This window comes from Euprymna scolopes, chromosome 19, assembly GCF_053919585.1.
Source record: "Euprymna scolopes isolate OS-2025 chromosome 19, ASM5391958v1, whole genome shotgun sequence".
Taxonomy (NCBI): Eukaryota; Metazoa; Mollusca; class Cephalopoda; order Sepiida; family Sepiolidae; genus Euprymna; species Euprymna scolopes.
This window is the reverse complement of record NC_136500.1, coordinates 31587573-31606020: the sequence shown is the minus strand read 5'-3', so window position 1 is coordinate 31606020 and position 18448 is coordinate 31587573. Positions and strand designations below refer to the sequence as shown.

Sequence of the window (18448 nt, the reverse complement as noted above, 5' to 3'; positions counted from 1 at the left end):
TTTTTACTGTGAAACTTGTACAGTGGAAAAACAACAATTGGAGCTCAGTCGAGCACCTACGATGAAAATAGCGCTAGAGCAGAGAAAGACTGGCAGGGTATCTTCTGTGAGGAAGGAGTTGTGGGTTAGGGTTAGGGTTCATCCCTTACTCAATTTCAAAGTTGATTTTGTACTCTGTCAATGCAAGGAAGAGTGACCTTGACCTTGCAACAGAGTGCAGACGTGCGTATGGCAGCTGTATGCAAATGCCAAGCCATGTGTGGAGTGACGTCATGATAATGAAAAAGAAAAAAACTATAAAAAGAATGAGTGCACAGACGGTTGTGACGTCACAGTCATAATGAGATAATGAGAAGTCACACGTGTTGGAAGAATAAGGAGTAAAGATCTTTTCTTAAAACCTGAAACAGCAAGTTGATGTTCTTTCCTATTTTTTTCCTTCTTTGCGATTGAATCTACAATGTGTTGAGTATACATGTGTAAATGTGTGTAACGTTACACACTAAGCGACACTTCCTCAAACATGGCAGTAATACTCCATCTTGGGAATTATTGGACTCTGTTAGAGGTGGAGCATTGTATCAGGAGTGAGGTACTTTCTGGAATGTTCACATGATCCAATCATTTTCCAGCATCTTAACAACAGATTTGAGGTAAGTCTTTTATTTGAAATCCTGAGTGAAAGAGGATCCTTGGAGCTTTAAAAAGCAAAGTGGCCTCCCCCCCCCCCAAAAAAAAACTGTTAATTTACTCCAGCCAATAAAAGCTAGAATATGTTTTTTTTTTATTTTATATCTGCAAGTGATCATTACATTATTTTAATTTTGATCTGAATTTATTCCTGCATAATGTAAAATGTTCTGTCATAGAATTATGGGACAAATCAGTGCAACATTGACCTTGTTGCTATTGGACTTCTATTCAGTCCAAGGAGATCCATTCTCCCAGGCTTTACTTTCTCTCTGAGAATTGCTAATCACCTGAGGCGCCTCCTACTACTCAGGCACTTTTTTTGTAGACTAGAGTGCAATTATACTAATACACTGACTTTTCAAAGTCACACTTTAATCTTGTGTTCAGCCTTCTGGCAAGGAAGTAAATAATAAAATGCAAAAGCGGAATGGTTAATAATAATAAATTTTTAATTAATAATAAGACAATAACAGACGATAAAAGTTATCTATATATATAAAAGCGAAAATGTATGTATGTATGCATGTACAGTTGTGCGCAAAAATATTCGACCCCTGTCTAAATTTTCTTTTTTCGTTGAATATATACTTCAAAAATCTTCATAACGCCTTTTAACGGCTAATTATGAATAAATTGTATATTTTTCAACAATAAATGAGGAAAAGTAATTCGAGATTAATAATATATATCAATTTATTTACGAAAAATGTAAATATGGATGTTGCAAAAATATTCGACCCCTTTAATTTAAAGTTTAAATAAAAGCGTCATTAAGTTTATTATTTTAGTCTGACCTTGTATTTATTTCCTATAAATAATATTTATGACTCTACTGAATCTAAAATCAGTTCAAATTGAACTTCAATGCCATATTGAATGATTGAATAATTGTTTCAAGTAAAAAAAATCTTTTTCAACGTCAACAAATCTGCAACTATGACAAAGAACAAAGAGTACTCTGAAGACATTAAAAAGAAAGTAATCGATGCCTACCAGTCTAGAGAAGGTTATAAAAAAATTTCCAAACGTTTTTCTATACCACGGTCGACTATTATGTCCATTATCAAAAAATGGAAAGTAAAAGGGATTGTATCAAGTCTTCCAAGATCAGGTCGTTCAAGAAAAATTACGACATGTGGGGCTAGGAAAATTGTTAGACAAGTTTCAATAGACTCTAAATCTAACCTAAAGGACGTGCAGAACGATTTGAATAATGCTGGCTCAGATGTACACTTGTCAACTATTCGTAGGACATTAAATCGTGCCGGATTGCATGGACGTATTACCAGAAGGAATCCCTTACTTTCCAAAGCTCATCAAAAGGCTCGATTAAATTTTGCAAAAACGTTCCTAGAAATGCCTATTGATTACTGGAATAATATAATTTGGTCAGACGAAACGAAAGTGGAACTATTTGGACGCAACCAGCAACGCTATGTTTGGCGAAAAGAAAATACTGCTTATAATGTGAAGAATACCGTTCCAACCGTAAAGCATGGAGGTGGATCAATCATGGTGTGGGGCTGTTTCAGTATAAATGGAACTGGAAGATTAACCATAATCGATGGAAGAATGGATTCAGTAAAATATCAGTCCATACTGAAAGAAAATCTTGTTCCGTCTGCGAACCAGTTGGGGCATGGAAGGAGGTATACCTTTCAACAGGACAACGATCCTAAACACACTTCAAATAGCACTAAGGCATGGTTAAAGAATAATAAGGTGAAAGTTCTAGAATGGCCTTCCCAGTCTCCAGACCTAAATCCGATTGAGCACTTATGGCATGATTTAAAAATTGCGGTACATAAAAGAAAACCATCTAATTTGATTGAATTAAAACAGTATTGTCAAGAAGAGTGGCTTAAAATTCCAGTGGACATATGTAGAAGTCTCGTTAGATGTTATAGGAAACGTTTACTTGCAGTAATCAAGGTCAAAGGAGCTTCAACCAAGTATTAATGAAAAGGGGTCGAATACTTTTGCAACATCCATATTTTTATTTTTGTAAATAAATTTATTTATATTATCAAGCACTAATTACATTTTTATTATTTTTTGTTGAAAACTATACAGTTTATTCGAGCTTAGTCGTTAAAGAAGGTTTTAAAGATTATTGAAGTATCAATTCAAAGAAATAAGACAATTTTGGTAGGGGTCGAATACTTTTGCGCACAACTGTATGTATGTATGTATGTTTGTGTGTCTGCTAAAACTTTTGACCGACGGAACAAAAATCGAAAAATTGGCCCAAAAGGACCATCAGAAATGCGTTAACTGATCGATTTTCTGCAGGGGGGGGGGGCTCCAAAAAGTGACATTTTAATGTTAAACATTACATATTTTTAAATCGATTTATAACTGCCCCCAAAAATACGGGCGCCAACGCTTCTACATAAAGTATACACGGGGCCGTTTATTTTGGGTCAACTTGTATTTAAAACCCGCTGAGTCATGTCACGTGATCTTGACGTCAGCAAGCTGTAATGGCAGTCTGAATTTAAAAAAACATTGTTGTTATCGGTAAAATTTTTTTTAACCCTCACACAAGCTAAACTATGAACTTCTACACTATGACAACATTACCAAAGTTATTAACACGTTAAAAATAGTTAGATACGATAGTTAAACGAAAAATATCAAGCCAAAAATGTGAAGTAAAAGAAAAAAAAATACGCTTACAAAAAATATTAACGATCGAAGTTTTACAAAAAAAACAAACCCAGACTCCATTTTCTTTTTTAGTAACACTCTTTAGAGTAAGGAAGACGAAGTGTGTGTGTGTGTGTGTGAGAGAGAGAGAGAGAGAGAGAGAGAGAGAGAGAGAGAGAGAGAGAGAGAGAGAGAGAGAGAGAAACGTAAACTTTTTCACCCCGAAATCGACAATTTTCGACAGGGGGGGGGGTCAACAACGCATGCGTCAGATGACGTCATGACGTCGTGACCTGATTTACTTTAAATAGTTGAAAAACCAAACAAATTTCATATACGGCGCGTTAGCTCAGGTAGTTAAGGCCTTGGTTCATTATCTAAACGTTTTGGGTTCGAATCATGGTGTGAGATGTTTTTTTTTCGATTTTTTAAATTTAAATATTGAACCCTGTATTATTTAAGCCATTTTTCACGTAACGTTCGTTTTCCTGTTTTTTTTTACTTCGCTTATTCTTAGCGACACCCCAAAACACCTGGGTACCCACCGATTTTTTAAATTTTAATATCGAAACAGGCTTATTTAAGCCATTTTTCACGTGTTCGTTTTTCTGTTTTCATCGTTCGTTTGCCTTACGTTAGTTTTTTTTGTGTTTTTTTTCGATGCTTTGATTACCCCCCCCGCTTAATTAAAACGTTTTCTTTTCTTACTTCGCTTATAACAATGCTTACATCGTCATCGTCATTGTCGTCGTCGTAACGCTCGACGACTTTCAAACATCTTTCACTTATTCACTTATAACAATGCTTCATTCTGGCTGGCCGATTTTATTTTCAAACTTCGCCTCAGGGCTTCGGCTTCGATCCTAACCCCCCTCCCCCCGGTTTCCTTTTTATTTAACACCACACACACCTACAAACACCCGGGCAACGCCGGGTACCCCTCGCTAGTCTATAATATAAATGTCACCTGTCTGTTTAAATGTATGTATGTATGTCTTGCAAAAACTTTTGACGGATTTCCACAAGATTGGTATGATTTTGAAGCTCGATCCTTCGGACGACAAACATCAAAAAATTGGCCAAAGTAAACATTAATTCCTTCATCTTCAAATGGGCACTTTTCTACAGGGAGGGGTCGCTTTTTTTGCCGATATTTTCGAAAGTCATCGCTTTTTTTTCAATTGTCTAGCCTTAATTTAAACATACGTCACTTCTGGTTTGGTAATGGGTGCAACAGCTAACGCATCACATTTTTTTTTCACTTTCTTTTCCTCCTTTGTGGTACCGGTTCGAGCCTGCCTGCCTACTACGACTTTTTCTTTCTTTTTTTTTGCGCTCGCAATTTTCCTTCATTTATTTTTGCTCAATCAACACTCTTACACACACCTCCACTTTTTTTTCTGCCTTCATGTCACAGGTTCGAGCCTGCCTGCCTACAAACACCTGGGCAATGCCGGGCACCCAGGCTAGCCTATAATATAAATCTCACCTGCCTGTTTAAATGTATGTATGTATGTATGTTTGTATGTCTGCCTAAAACTTTTGACAGACGTGTCAGAACGTGACGAAACATGTATCGTTTTAAACCTCGAACTTTCGGACGATAAATATTAAAAAATTGGCTAAAAACATTAATTCCTTCACTCTCAATGGGGCAGTTTTCTACAAGGTAATTTCTTCCACATGATTTTAAATGAATAAATAAATAAATAGTATTTTAGCTTTAATTCTGATTGACACTTTTTATTTGCTATTATCATATCATTTTATTGACAATAAATTAATGTACTTCGATATAATTTATTTCAAACAATTACTTTATCTATTTCAACTGTTTTTTTTATATCAACACATTCTTAAATAAGCATCTAAAAAGAAAAGTCAGCTAAAGAGAATTCTTCTTCTTCCTTTTTTTAAATAGAGTTAACGTCCCTTATTATTTTTTCAACTTAAGTACTGACTGTAACAAAAAAGGGAAGATAAAAATATTTACAGAACAAACTTGAATATCATGAATACTGGGCAACACCAGATTGGTGCAACTGGTGAACTATAACAAAAAGTAGACGAATTTATAACTTCTGTCAAGGAGATTATGTATTCAATCACATCTGTAATCATATCTGTCTGTTTGTTTGTATCCAGCATAGAGTCCACATTGTTTAACCAGCCATCACCAAACTTAGGTAAGATATCAATCAGTCTAACTCAGAAGTGATTTAATTATGGGATATCTAGGTCAAAGTTCAAGATCATAGAAAACGGTAAAAGTTGCATGTTTGGTTCTATTCCTCATAGAGATTCACTACTTGGTCCATAACGGAGACAATGAAGTCCAACATTGTATGATATTAACCTTAACCATGACCGGTTCTGTCAAGTTTTCAATTTTTATGGAATTTCAACTTACGTTGTCAGACGGAAGTATGTGACTGGCTTATGTTGTTTGTGTGAAATAACGTTATTGTTCATCACTGGTGTACTTATGTGTATATAACACTGTTTCAGATGTGTGGGCAGCTCGGGACGAAAGTGAAAATTTCATGCAAAAACATGACACAGAACTCATCAAAGAGGAGAAAAGGATGGAAGTGGAGAATGAAATACGGGTGCAGGTTGATGAACTTATGAGGGAGGAATTAAAGAATTTGAAACTGGTAAGTTCTGCATTTTTATTTGCAATCAATTATGCATATATTTTGATATATTTTAAACATCTATAAATGAAATGTATGGTATTTCTACCCCTTTCCATTAAAAAAAAATTATTTTATATCACCAATTTTCATTTTTTTTTTTTTTTTTTACATGGGGGTCACCACTTATCAAAGCCCAAAGGCCACTCAGGGATAAGGGTTATTGTGTGTACAGTAATCAATGAGATAGTATTGTAGTAATCATTAGTATTGGGGTTTTGATAGAGTGTCTTACTTAAGGGGGCGGTTTGTCAGGAGTTTGTTTATGTTGGACTTGAAGACGTCCAAGTTGTAGTCAGGTGGGAAACAGGCAAGCGGCAGAGAGTTCCACTGGCATGCAGTTTTAAGAAAGAAGCTTTGCTCATGGAATCTACGTTTGGATTTAGGCACAGATAAAGAGTGGGGAAAATTATTGACTAGTTTCAGCCAGATGGGTGTTTCTCATGAAAGATTGGCGAGGGGGGGACGAGGGATTGGAGCTCAGACGAGCACCTGCCATGGAAATAACGATAAAACAAAGACAGGCTCGCAACGTCTCTTCTGTGGGAGAGAGGTTGCAGGAAAGAGAAAATGGCATCCCGTCCACTAAACCACAAAGTCTATTTTGTACTCTGTCAAGGCAGGATAGGCTGTTTTTAGCAGCTCCTACCCAAATGTGGCAGCAGTACTCCATCCTTGGACGTACTTGGCTTTTATACAGATAGAGAATTGCATCAGTAGTGAGATATCTTCTGGAGCAGTAGAAGGATCCCACCATTTTCTCAGTGTCCCTGGCAACAGATTTGATGTACATGTTCCATTTCAGATCAGGAGTAAGGGTCAAACCTAGAAGCTTGTCAAAACATGGAGCCTCTCCAAGACGAGAGCCATCCATTTCAATTGATGCCAGATGGGGATCAGAGCATTGATGATGTAAAGATAGAAGCTTGGTTTTGGATGCATTAAAAGTAACCAGCCACCTCTTCCTCCATTGTACCACGTGCTGAAGATCAGAGGAGAGAGAATCAGAGAGAACTTTGTCATTTACGACCTTTGATGTGTTGCCAGAGATGGTCGTGTCATCAGCATAGATGTCAATGAATGATTTAAGTATGTGTTTTGGGAGATCATTGATGTAGATCAAGAAGAGAGTTGGGCCCAGGATGAACGCCTGGGGGACTCCAGCATTAATACTGTGGGTGTAATGTATGTAGGTACACAGGGGATGATAACAGGGGGAACACCGGCAAATGGGCGGTGCACAAAAGAGACAGCATGTAGATACTTGCGGTTGGCTCTCGGCTGAATAAAGTCTTAAAACAAACTCGGCGTTTGCGTTCTCAGTGAGAAACACCACATGGCAACGTGGATGAGATCATCTCTCATAAAAGGGAAAGTTATTTAAACTTTTTCTCCGAAAAACATTGCGTTTAATAGAAATTAAATAGCGACATATTTCTACCTGCACACACGCATTTTAAAAACATGACGTCTTATGGTAAAATCGACGAATTCTCGCCGAGTGGAGGTGATTGGAACACATACTCAGAAAGATTGGAGTATTATTTCGAGACTAACGGAATACAAGATCCAGGAAAGAAAAAGGCCGTCCTTCTTTCTGTTTGTGGTGGTGAAACATTTTCTCTGCTGAAGGATCTCGTTACGCCGCACAGCTTAAGAGACAAAAGTTATGAGGAACTCTCGCTCTCGTTAAAAGAGCACTGCAACCCAACACCGTCCGTAATTGTTGAGCGATTCAACTTTTACATGTGCCGCCAACAACCAGGTCAGTCCATTTTGGATTTTATTGCTCATTTAAAAAAAATTATAAAGTTTTGTGAGTTTGGAAATACGATAGAAGAGATGTTGAGAGATTTGCTCGTCGTTGGATTGATGGATGACGGAATCCGTCGGCGAATGTTTTCCGAGAGGAAACTAACATTTCCTTATGCCCGACAGATAGCTCTTGCCATGGAAAGTGCAGACAGGAATTTTAGTGACATGGCAGCCTATTCAACGTCCAATTTTACAATACAGACGAAAGTCAACCAGGTTGAACGGCCTACTCCACTACGGAGACAAAAACAAAGACCATGTTTCTGATGTAACGGAAAACATTACCCCGACTCTTGTCATTTCAAAGAGGCAATGTGTAATTTTTGTCACAAAACCGGTCACATTTCGCCAGCCTGTTTGACCCAAAAGTACAACGACAGAGCTGGAAATCGTAAAACCCACAAGGTCACCAGTGAAGAACCAGTAGATGAAGATACAGGCAGCGACTGCACCTCAGTGCATAGGCTGTTTAACCTGCCAGCAAATAGCATAATCGAGCCCCTGGTGGTGTTGGTGGGCATAAATGGTCGCAATGTCGAGATGGAGATCGACACCGGAGCGGCTGTTTCATTGAAAATGCATTTGAAAAACTATGGTATGAACCTGATAAGCCGGTACTTAAGCCTATGTCACAGAAACTAGCAACCTACACGGGAGAAAGTATCACGCCGTGTGGTACGTGTCAAATGTCAGTAGACTATGATGGCCGACAGTTTCGTCTGCCATTAGTGATTGTTCCTGGTTCTGGCTCTGCACTTCTTGGTAGAAACTGGTTACGAGTAGTGCAACTCGGCTGGAAACGCATCCATCAGCTGAAAGCAGTAAATGCTACACCTGCAATTGAAGACATTATTGTAAAATACCCCGATGTTTTCAAGGATGAATTGGGCGCACTGAAGGGTTTCACAGCAAAACTTAGTGTTGACCCGAAAACAAAGCCCATATTCTGCAAGACTCGACACGTGCCCTTTGCATTGCGTGAAAAGGTTGACAAGGAGCTAGATCGACTAAAGTCTCTGGGTATTATCGAACCAGTACAATACTCAGAATGGGCTGCCCCTATAGTAGCAGTTTTCAAAACTGACCAAACAATACGGTTGTGTGGAGACTATAAAACTACAATAAACAAATGTTCAAATCTCGACCAGTACCCTATCCCCAGGATTGATGATTTGTATGCAAAATTGGTGCAGGGAAAGAAATTCACCAAGCTTGACTTGAGATCAGCGTTCCTGCAGGTTCCGTTAGAGGAAAACTCAAAGCAGTACCTTACAATCAATACACCATGGGGTCTCTACAGGTTCAACCGCCTCAGTTTTGGAGTAAAATCAGCTCCTGGTATCTATCAACGCTGTATGGACAATTTGTTGGCAAATGAACCACATGTCGTATGCTATCAGGACGACATACTAATTACAGGATCATCAGACGCAGAACACTTGAGCACCCTTGACCAAGTGTTAGGGAAACTCTCAGAATCTGGTCTCTGCGTTTGTCTGGACAAGTGCAAGTTCATGGCACCTTCCGTAACCTACTTAGGTCATTGGATTGACTCCGAAGGCCTTCACCCTACAGCAGAAAAGATCCATGCCATCCGGGATACACCAGCTCCACGCAATGTGACTGAACTTAAGGCTTTCTTGGGCTTATTCCAGTTCTACGCTAGGTACGTCCCCAACGTCACAGATAAGTTGGGCCCACTCTATTATCTACTGCGGAAAGGTGTCTCTTGGACGTGGGGCACTCCCCAATTGACAGCTTTTCAGCGAGCCAAAGATGCATTGCAGACCACAAATGTCCTGGTTCACTATGACCCGAAGAAGGAACTGGTACTGACCTGTGACGCCAGTCAATATGGTGTCGGAGCTGTTTTGTCGCACATCTTTGCCAACGGTTCAGAGAAACCTGTTGCTTTTGCTTCGAGAACAATGTCACCGGCTGAGAAAAATTATAGTCAGTTGGACAAGGAGGGACTGAGTATTATCTTTGGGGTTAAAAAGTTTCATCACTACTTATTTGGACGTGCATTCCATATCATTACGGATCATAAGCCACTTATCAGCCTCTTTAGCCCAACAAAGCCAACATTGGACACCCTGCCACCAAGAATAATACGTTGGTCACTGTTGATGAGTGCTTACGATTACACGATAGAATATAGGCCTGGTTCACACATCGTCACTGCCGACACAATGAGTCGTCTCCCTCTGCAGGAAGTGTTAGATGTCCCAACACCAGGCTGCATTATACATCTCATGGATCACCTGGACAATTCCACCATTGACTCGACTGACATTTGTGCTCATACACGCAAAGACCCCATCCTCTCTAAGGTTGTTCAAGCCACACAACATGGAAGGTGCAATCTCCCACATGATGCTCCGTATTTACCATTTCACGCTCGTAAAAACGAACTAAGTGTTGAAAGGGGGTGCCTGCTGTGGGGTTCACGAGTGGTAATTCCCCACCATCTCAGGCAGAGAGTGTTGGACGAGCTTCACCAATGCCACCCTGGCATAGTCAAGATGAAGGCCCTCGCCCGGACCTATGTATGGTGGCCTGGGATAGATGCTGACATCAAAAACAAGGTGAACAACTGTTACCCTTGTCAGTGCTCCAGAAACCTACCTGCTAAGGCACCACTACACCCCTGGGAATGGCCAGCTGAACCTTGGCAGTGGATTCACGTTGATTATGCCGATTACAATGGCCAATACCTGCTTGTCATTACGGATGCACACTCAAAATGGGTTGATGTCTATACCACAAGTGCAGCTACTTCAGCCACTATAATTGAAAGGTTGAGGCGCTGTTTTGCTACTCATGGTCTCCCGCACATTGTTGTCAGTGATAATGGCCCATGCTTCACCAGTTCAGAATTTGCAGAGTTCATGAAACGGAATGGTATCAGACACAAATTTGTCAGTCCACATCATCAGGCATCAAATGGTCTAGCCGAACGCTCAGTTGGGCTGGTTAAAAACGGTATTAAAAAAATGTCGGGAGGAACTCTGGAAACAAAGATATCCCGTTTTCTGCTGACATACCGGACAACGCCTCACACAACAATGGGATCTACCCCAGCAGAGTTGTTGATGAAGCAAAGATTGCGCACCAATCTGGATCGTATAAAGCCCACCACCTCAAGTGTTGTATATAATAACCAAGAATGTCAAAAGTTTCACCATGACAAATCTGTCCAGATGCGTTCATTTGATGAAGACCAAGCAGTATTTGCACAGAACTTTGGTTCCGGATCCATGTGGTTGGCTGGTCACATTCTGGAAAGAGTATCTCCTTTATCCTTTCTAATCAGATTGCAGGATGGCCGGTTGGTTCGTCGTCATCAGGATCACATCAGGTCTCGCCGTTGTATCACCGAGCCAGCACCTCAATCCCCAAGTGAAAACAATCCAGAACGCATTTTTACGCAACTAAACATGCCTCTAGATATGGCAACAGAAAATAACGCACATCCACAGACTCCACTGACACATGAGAATTCGCCCGATTATGAGCAGCCAGATAGAAAAGTGAGTGAGCATACCCCACTAGCCCTGCCACGACGATCGGGCAGTACAATAAGACCACCGAATCGTTTTAGTCTGGATTGACTAAAGATTGAACAATTACCTTTTATTTTTTCTTAACTTAAAAAAAAAAAAAGGGGGGGGATTTCAATGGTCACATACTGAGGCAGAATAATCCTCGACCACAAAAGGGTCACAAGAGCAGTCTACCCTGACCTTTTTCCATGATAAATGGACCTTTCTTTTTTGGGGGGAGATGTAATGTACGTAGGTACACAGGGGACGATAACAGGGGGAATACCGGCAAATGGGTGGTGCACAAAAGAGACAGCATGTAGATACTTGCGGTCGGCTCTCGGCTGAATAAAGTCTTAAAACAAACTCGGCGTTTGCGTTCTCAGTGAGAAACACCACAGTGGGCCTCTGATTTCTGCCCATCAACCACTACTCTTATGAACCTATCGGAGAGAAATGATTTAATGATTGAGAAAACATTTCCAGTAATACCGTAGCTGGAAATCTTGTGAAGTAGGTCCTTATGCCATACCTTATCAAAGGCCTTCGATATGTCAAGAGCAATTGCCCTGGAAAGGAAACATTTGTCAAGAGATTCACTAATCCTTTGTGATATAACCGTTAGCACATCTGCTGTAGATCTTGCAGAGTGGAAACCATATTGCATGACACTAAGAAGGTTGTTTCTGTTGAGGTGGTTGACTACTTCTTTATTTATCAGACGATTTGTTATTATTGTACCATGTTATTTGCAATATAATAACATACTTCAATACAATTCATTTTAAAAATTACTTCGTCCTGCTCAGACGATTATATGAAACATTCTCAAATAATCACTGATAAATTAAAATTAACAAGAGAGATTATTCATATTCTTAATTGAAGAATATAATAGGAGTTGCCTACTTTACAACTAAAATTTTATTTCTTTTTCTGCATAAGTTTAAAGACTTCACTGCATTTTGGGCAATGCAATTTTTTTTTATGATGAGATCACTATCTATTAAAGCTCGAAGTTTACTCAAGGATAAGGGTTACTGAGTGTACAGTAGTCATTGGGACAACAGTGTAACAAGTGTTAGTTGTGGGAATTTGGTATAATTTAATTATTTAAGGGGACAGCTCAGCAAGAACTTGTTTACATTGGACTTGAAAACGACTATATTGTAGTCAGTTGGAAAGTAGGCCAGCGAAACAGAGTTCCACAGGCGGGTAGTTCTAGGAAAGAAACTTAGTTCATGGAATCCAGGTTTAGATTTAGGCACAGATAGAGAATGGGGGAAATTGTTGATAGTGGTTGTAGCTAAACAAGTGATTTTTGTGAAAGTATAGCAAGGGGGCACCACAGATTGGAGCTTAGACGAGAAATTACCATGACAATAACGATAGAGCAGAGACAATCATCATCATCATGCAGTCTGTCAGTCTTGAGGATGACTAGTTGGGGCCTCAGTGCTTTATCCTTTGGTGTTAGTGTAGTCTCACTCCATCACTACAGGACTTCCCACCTTGGCTCCAAACTTGCTTTCTCAGTTTAGGTGCAGTATCTGTTGTGCATCAGATAGACACCCTCTGAACCTCAAATGCTCATGTCCAGTGGAGCGAACCCGCGATGACTGGCAGCAGAGGAGGCCACAGCTTCTGGCCAAAAGTAATCTCAGCAAGGTAAACAGTCGCCATATCATGTTCGCTACTATGCCTTTTCAGGCAGAGACAATAGGTATGCAATGATAGACTGTGCATTCTTCAAATATATATGTTTAGTGTCACTTCATCTCAAGAGAATAATGATTTTAATTTTTGTTAAACAGTTTGGCATTTCCTTTGGACTGAATTAAATATTTCAAGAGATTGAACTCTCAAATAGTTAATTTAATTATAATGCTGTTGTAAGAATTGTAAATATAGCTGTTATGATGATCTACTCTTTCCCGTAACTCTATGAGTAACATAATCACTGACCATGCGATTAAATAACCAAGCCAGAACATGTGCATATTGACAACTCAGGTGCAGAGTTAATGTTGCGGCAGCATGTAAGCCGTCACGTGACGTCACAGAATGAAATGCATATATAGGCATCAAGATCGAACAAAGAAGAGGAGGAAAAAGAAAAGGAAAAGAAAAGCATGTGACGAGTTGGACGGTACACTCAAGAGGCATAATCACATTGACACACCGGTTCCCGTCAGATCACCAAAGTTAAACAACATTACTAAAATGGGTAACCAATTAGGGAAGTCCAGGTGCTGTATGTAGGAGAACGTCGACACCTCCCTGCAAAATGTTGCAAAAACCTAACGTCGTCATCTACATGCGACTGGGGACCGCTTGTGAATTTCATACTCCCATGTAATTTCCTCTGAAGGAGGAAGCCGGTTAAACCCTGAATAGGGTTGGTGCTGACTGCACACATGTAAGTCTTCTCATCCTGCTCCTTTAAAAAGCGAGCCATTAGAGTAGAAAGTTTCCCAGTATCTAGGCACGTCTACAATGAAGGGGTGGAATTTTGCTGCTATTCTAAGCGTGTACAACTCTGAGTAATACGTAACCTTTGCATGCTTACAACAATATATAGGTTCATGTTATAATTCATATGAACTTTTCTTCTTTACAAAAGGCTGTCGATCGCGAGAAAGCGAAAAAGAAAGCAAAGAAATCAGGCAAAAAGAAAGGTAAAGGAAGCAGCAAAAAAGGCAAAAAGAAAAAAGAGAAGGATCTCACACCGGACAGGTAAGAAATGGGAAAGCAAAACAACAAAGAAAACAAGAAAAATATTCTTGTCTATTCAAAGTTCACGTTTGGTAAAGAAAATACCATTTCAAACTTGTTTGACAGAAAAAAAAAAAAATTTCAAAACTAAGTAGGACAGATAAACGAAAATAGTATTTCAAACTTAACTGTAACAGAACAACAAAAATATAATCTCCAAATTTTAGCATGACAGAACAATGAAAACGTTATTTCAAACTTAAGTGTGACAGAACAATGGCGTTATTTCAATCTTACGTGTAATGGAACAACGAAAACGTTGTTTCAAACTTTAACATGACAGAACAACGAAAATATTATTTCAAACAATCAAAATTTTATTGCAAACTTAAGTTTCACAGAAGAACAAAAATATTATTTCTAGCTTCAGTGTACAGAACAATAAAAATATTATTTCCAACTTTAGCCCGATAGAAATATGAAAACTTACTGACAAATTTTCTTGTGGAGGGGAAGTCATCTAAAACTTTTTTTTAGATGGTAAAAGGGGTGTTTTATTATACAATTTTTTTATCACACATTTTTAACAACGAAATTGCTGAAATACACTCGCTATTTCAATCAAGAACACTTAACAAAAGCAATAAAACTCTTATTTATGCTACTCAAAAAGAAAAATGGTTGAAAAATATGTAAGGAAGTGTTATGTTTTCTTATATAGGGTAACTCCTCAAAAGAATGACCGAAAAATGCCACTGCAGAAATCATTAATAACATTCACAATTCTTCTGCAATTCAACCATATTTGGTACAAATGAACTTCAGTCTGTGCCTGATTTGTCCACCAAGTTCCATTTAAGAATACTGAACAGTCTTTGTTTTATTACAGTCAAATGATATGCATCAAATGTACACCGTTGTACTGTAAGCACATCTAAATACAATGTGCAAAATTGTGAATAACGCACTCCTTTGAATGAGTGGCTTGTTTAAAATTGTTGTGTGCATCTTGAATTTTTGGATTCACATAAGTTTTTGTTTTATCTGGATATTAACGACAGCAAAAACACTTTTGAGAGCCAGGAAGAGAGAAAGAGAATGGCTATGTGTGTTTTTTTAATTAAAAAAAAATTTGTGTCCTTTTTTAATTAAAAAAAAATTTGTGTGCTTTTAATTAAAATTTTTTTTTTCTACTCCATTTTCACCCCAAACAAGGCACAGTGCCATTTTGATGTAGGGGGCTACTATCAGAGACATAAGTTGCAGGGATACTATGAGCAGCAAGATGTTTGTTCACATTACACTTGAACTTCTGCATATCAGTACAGTTGGGAAATCAGGATTCCGGAAGAGAGTTCCCAAGTCTAGCAGTTCTGGGGAAGAAATTATTGGAATAGAAGGTTTTCTTACTGGAGGGAACATATGCACAATGAAATCGAAGTCTGATTCTCCATTCATCCATGAAGGCTTTAAACAAGCTGCTCCAAAAGGCAATGTCATTATCCGTTAGAATTTCTGATGACGAACCTCGTTCATAGAAAAGAGTCTTTAGTTGATTGATTACACATTTTGCATCCTGACGAATGAGGCATCGCCAGATGGCAAACCAAGCGGGGCTGCAGTCAATCAATGTCAAAAAATGGCCCCCATCATAATGAGTATATCCATTGCTATCTTATGCCATGTTTGTTTAACATCCAAAGTCCCCTTTGACCAGTGCATGGGTGACAGATCGAGTAACTGACACTCTTCACATTCTTGGACGATGGTTCTCACAGTGGCTTTGGAAATCCCAGGATTAATTCACTTCACAAAGTAGAGTGTCCGCTTCACACCAGGATGACCGCTTTGTTGGTGAAAAATTTTGATCTGGTCTAACCTGAACGAGTTCACAGATGTAGTGCAGAAAGGTTGAACAGGTTCCTCTTAATCGCATCAAGCCACCACTGAGGCACTCTTGTCAATTAATCCGCCTTGTTTTGGCTAGATTTGACCAAGACTACATCCATCGACAGTGCATATTCCTTCACCAGTTTCATTATTGTATCAAGACGCCATCTGATGAGCATCTCACTTTTAGCTTTAGTCCAACCTCTGGCTCTGCCGGAAAGGGTATTTGAGACCCATTTATGGACACATGTAGAATCAGTGAATAAGTGCAAGGTGGTCATCTTCCAGAGGATTGCCAAGTTCATTCCTTTAATGGTGGCATCGAATTCTGCTAGGTTTATATGTTGGGAGTCCTTTTCTGGATGTAACCAGCATGCATCCTCTTATATATATCAATGACACACTGGTAGCGAGAGAGCTTGCATTGGCTCAGAAGAGCTTTGCCTTTGATGTACCGGATCTTCTTTGTGGAGTCTGATGAGAACCTCCTTGATCATGATGTTGAGAGGGGCATCATTTACTTTGTCATCCCACCCTGTAGTGACATCAGAAGCTTCCTTTTGATAAATGCCACAGCAACACGAAGCCAACCACCCACGGGAAGAGGTCCAATCAACTGGCCACAAAGTGAAAATATATTTTGCCGCATGACGATATAAGGTATATCTGGAATATTGTCCCCTCTTCTCCAACACAGAGTATTATCCTCTCCCCAGACCTGCAAAGCAAGCACTATGCACCATCCTGCAGTTTCTCTGGTTCTTTGTTGAGAAGTTGCTAAAATGCTCTTTCACATGTGCTGCAAGCACAACACTTTTGCCTACATATACATCGTTAATATAAGCGGATGTTACCTGCTGTATATGCTTGTCCTTTGTTAGGATAGCATCAACAATGGTTTGCATGATGGGTGGTGCCACATTGAGTCCAAACCCCATGCGGGTCAGACAATACTTCTGTCCTTTGATTATTACTGTTTGGTATGGCCACAGTGATTTGTGCATGCTTACTTGAAGGTATGCCTTGTGAAGGTCCAACACCGATACCTGTGATCCCGCCTGCCGCCATTCTCTCAATTTTTTAGTGCATGTGTCTGCATGGGCTGTATATAGGTCTACATGTTTATTCAACTCCCGATAGTCGAGCACCGGCTTCACCTTTTGTTGGTTCTGTACCATAGTCTCCACGGGCTTTCACGGCGATATTATACTCTAGCACTCTGTTGTATAATATTTTTGGTGACTGATCATCGGACCACTTCCACGACACGGTCCAGGTTTTATTGTGTTGGATGAATTCCGTGCACAAGTCAGGTGGTTCCAGCTGAATGGTCACACCCAAAGCAAAAGCTGTTCCAACAAAATGTGTCTTGCCTCCCTTATCAATATGCATACCACCAAATTTCTTCATAACATCCATCCCCAGAAGGAGGTCAAACCCCAATGGTTTGCTGTCTACCACCAGTATGTCAGTCTTCAGAGGATTCCTGTTGGCTAATGTTAATGTTATGCTGCCAACACCATGGCTTAACAGACACTTCCATCCTGCCATCAGAATTGTGGTATTCTTCCATATTTTGGGTTGACATAATGATCCACTTATAACCAATGATGAGCAGCCAGAATCCACCAATGCTATCTGATCTGGCCCATCAATCTTTACCTTTATCACCGGGAGTACCTCCTCTAGTTTATGTGGGAAGGAGTTTATGAGAGAGTGGTGCTGACCTCTCGCCCTTTGCCTCGTTTTCCAGACACCTTGATGCCACATGTTCTTGCTTCTTGCATTGATAACAGTATATCTCTGGAAGCACCTTGCCTACTTTGCCTCTCGGCTGCCGGCAGTCTCTGGCAAAGTGATTGTGACATCCACACTTGTGAAACTGCACTGTAACTGCATTCTGCTGAAGGTTGGTCCACAGGCACATGAGGAAGAATTCTGCGTCTGCTGACTGCAGCGACAGGTTCCTCCACTTCTGCCTCCTCCGTTATAAGAGCCCGGGCACTCGCAAGAATTTGCTCCAAGGTCATCTGTTCCATTCTGGAAAATCCCCGCAACTGTTGTCTAACAGAACTGGGGAGTCCTGACACAAAAGTGCAACTGAGCCATCGATCAGAGAAGTTTTCTTCTAATAACCATGCAAAATCCTGCAAGTTACCCAGATATTCATCGATAGTTTCCCCAGGGCGCAAACGATGGGAGATAAACTTGTCATATGCCACAAAAGGGTCCAGCGCAAAAGCCATGAGGAGGGTTCGTTTTACTTGGTTCAAATCCGCCCCTTTGGTCATTGGTTAATCTCTGGTATATGGAAAGTACGCCACATCTTAGCATGAGTTGTAAAACACGCTCAACATTGTCAACCCCACACATTTCACACACCAGTTCCACTTGTTCCAACCATTCGGACACTGTGTGATCAGGTGAGATGCCATGAAATTCAGT

General features: G+C 39.8%; 1 protein-coding gene across 2 annotated transcripts in view; it reads left to right on the top strand.

Moving 5' to 3' along the window:
- LOC145303496 (dynein regulatory complex subunit 11-like) overlaps positions 1–18448 on the top strand; it is a 152905-nt gene that overhangs the window by 75237 nt on the left and 59220 nt on the right. For both annotated transcript variants that reach the window (XM_080144925.1, XM_080144926.1), the window contains exons 11-12: positions 5851–5999; positions 14022–14134. In XM_080144925.1, the coding sequence (XP_080001051.1) occupies positions 5851–5999; positions 14022–14134 (262 nt within the window). The remainder of the gene's footprint in view (positions 1–5850; positions 6000–14021; positions 14135–18448) is intronic.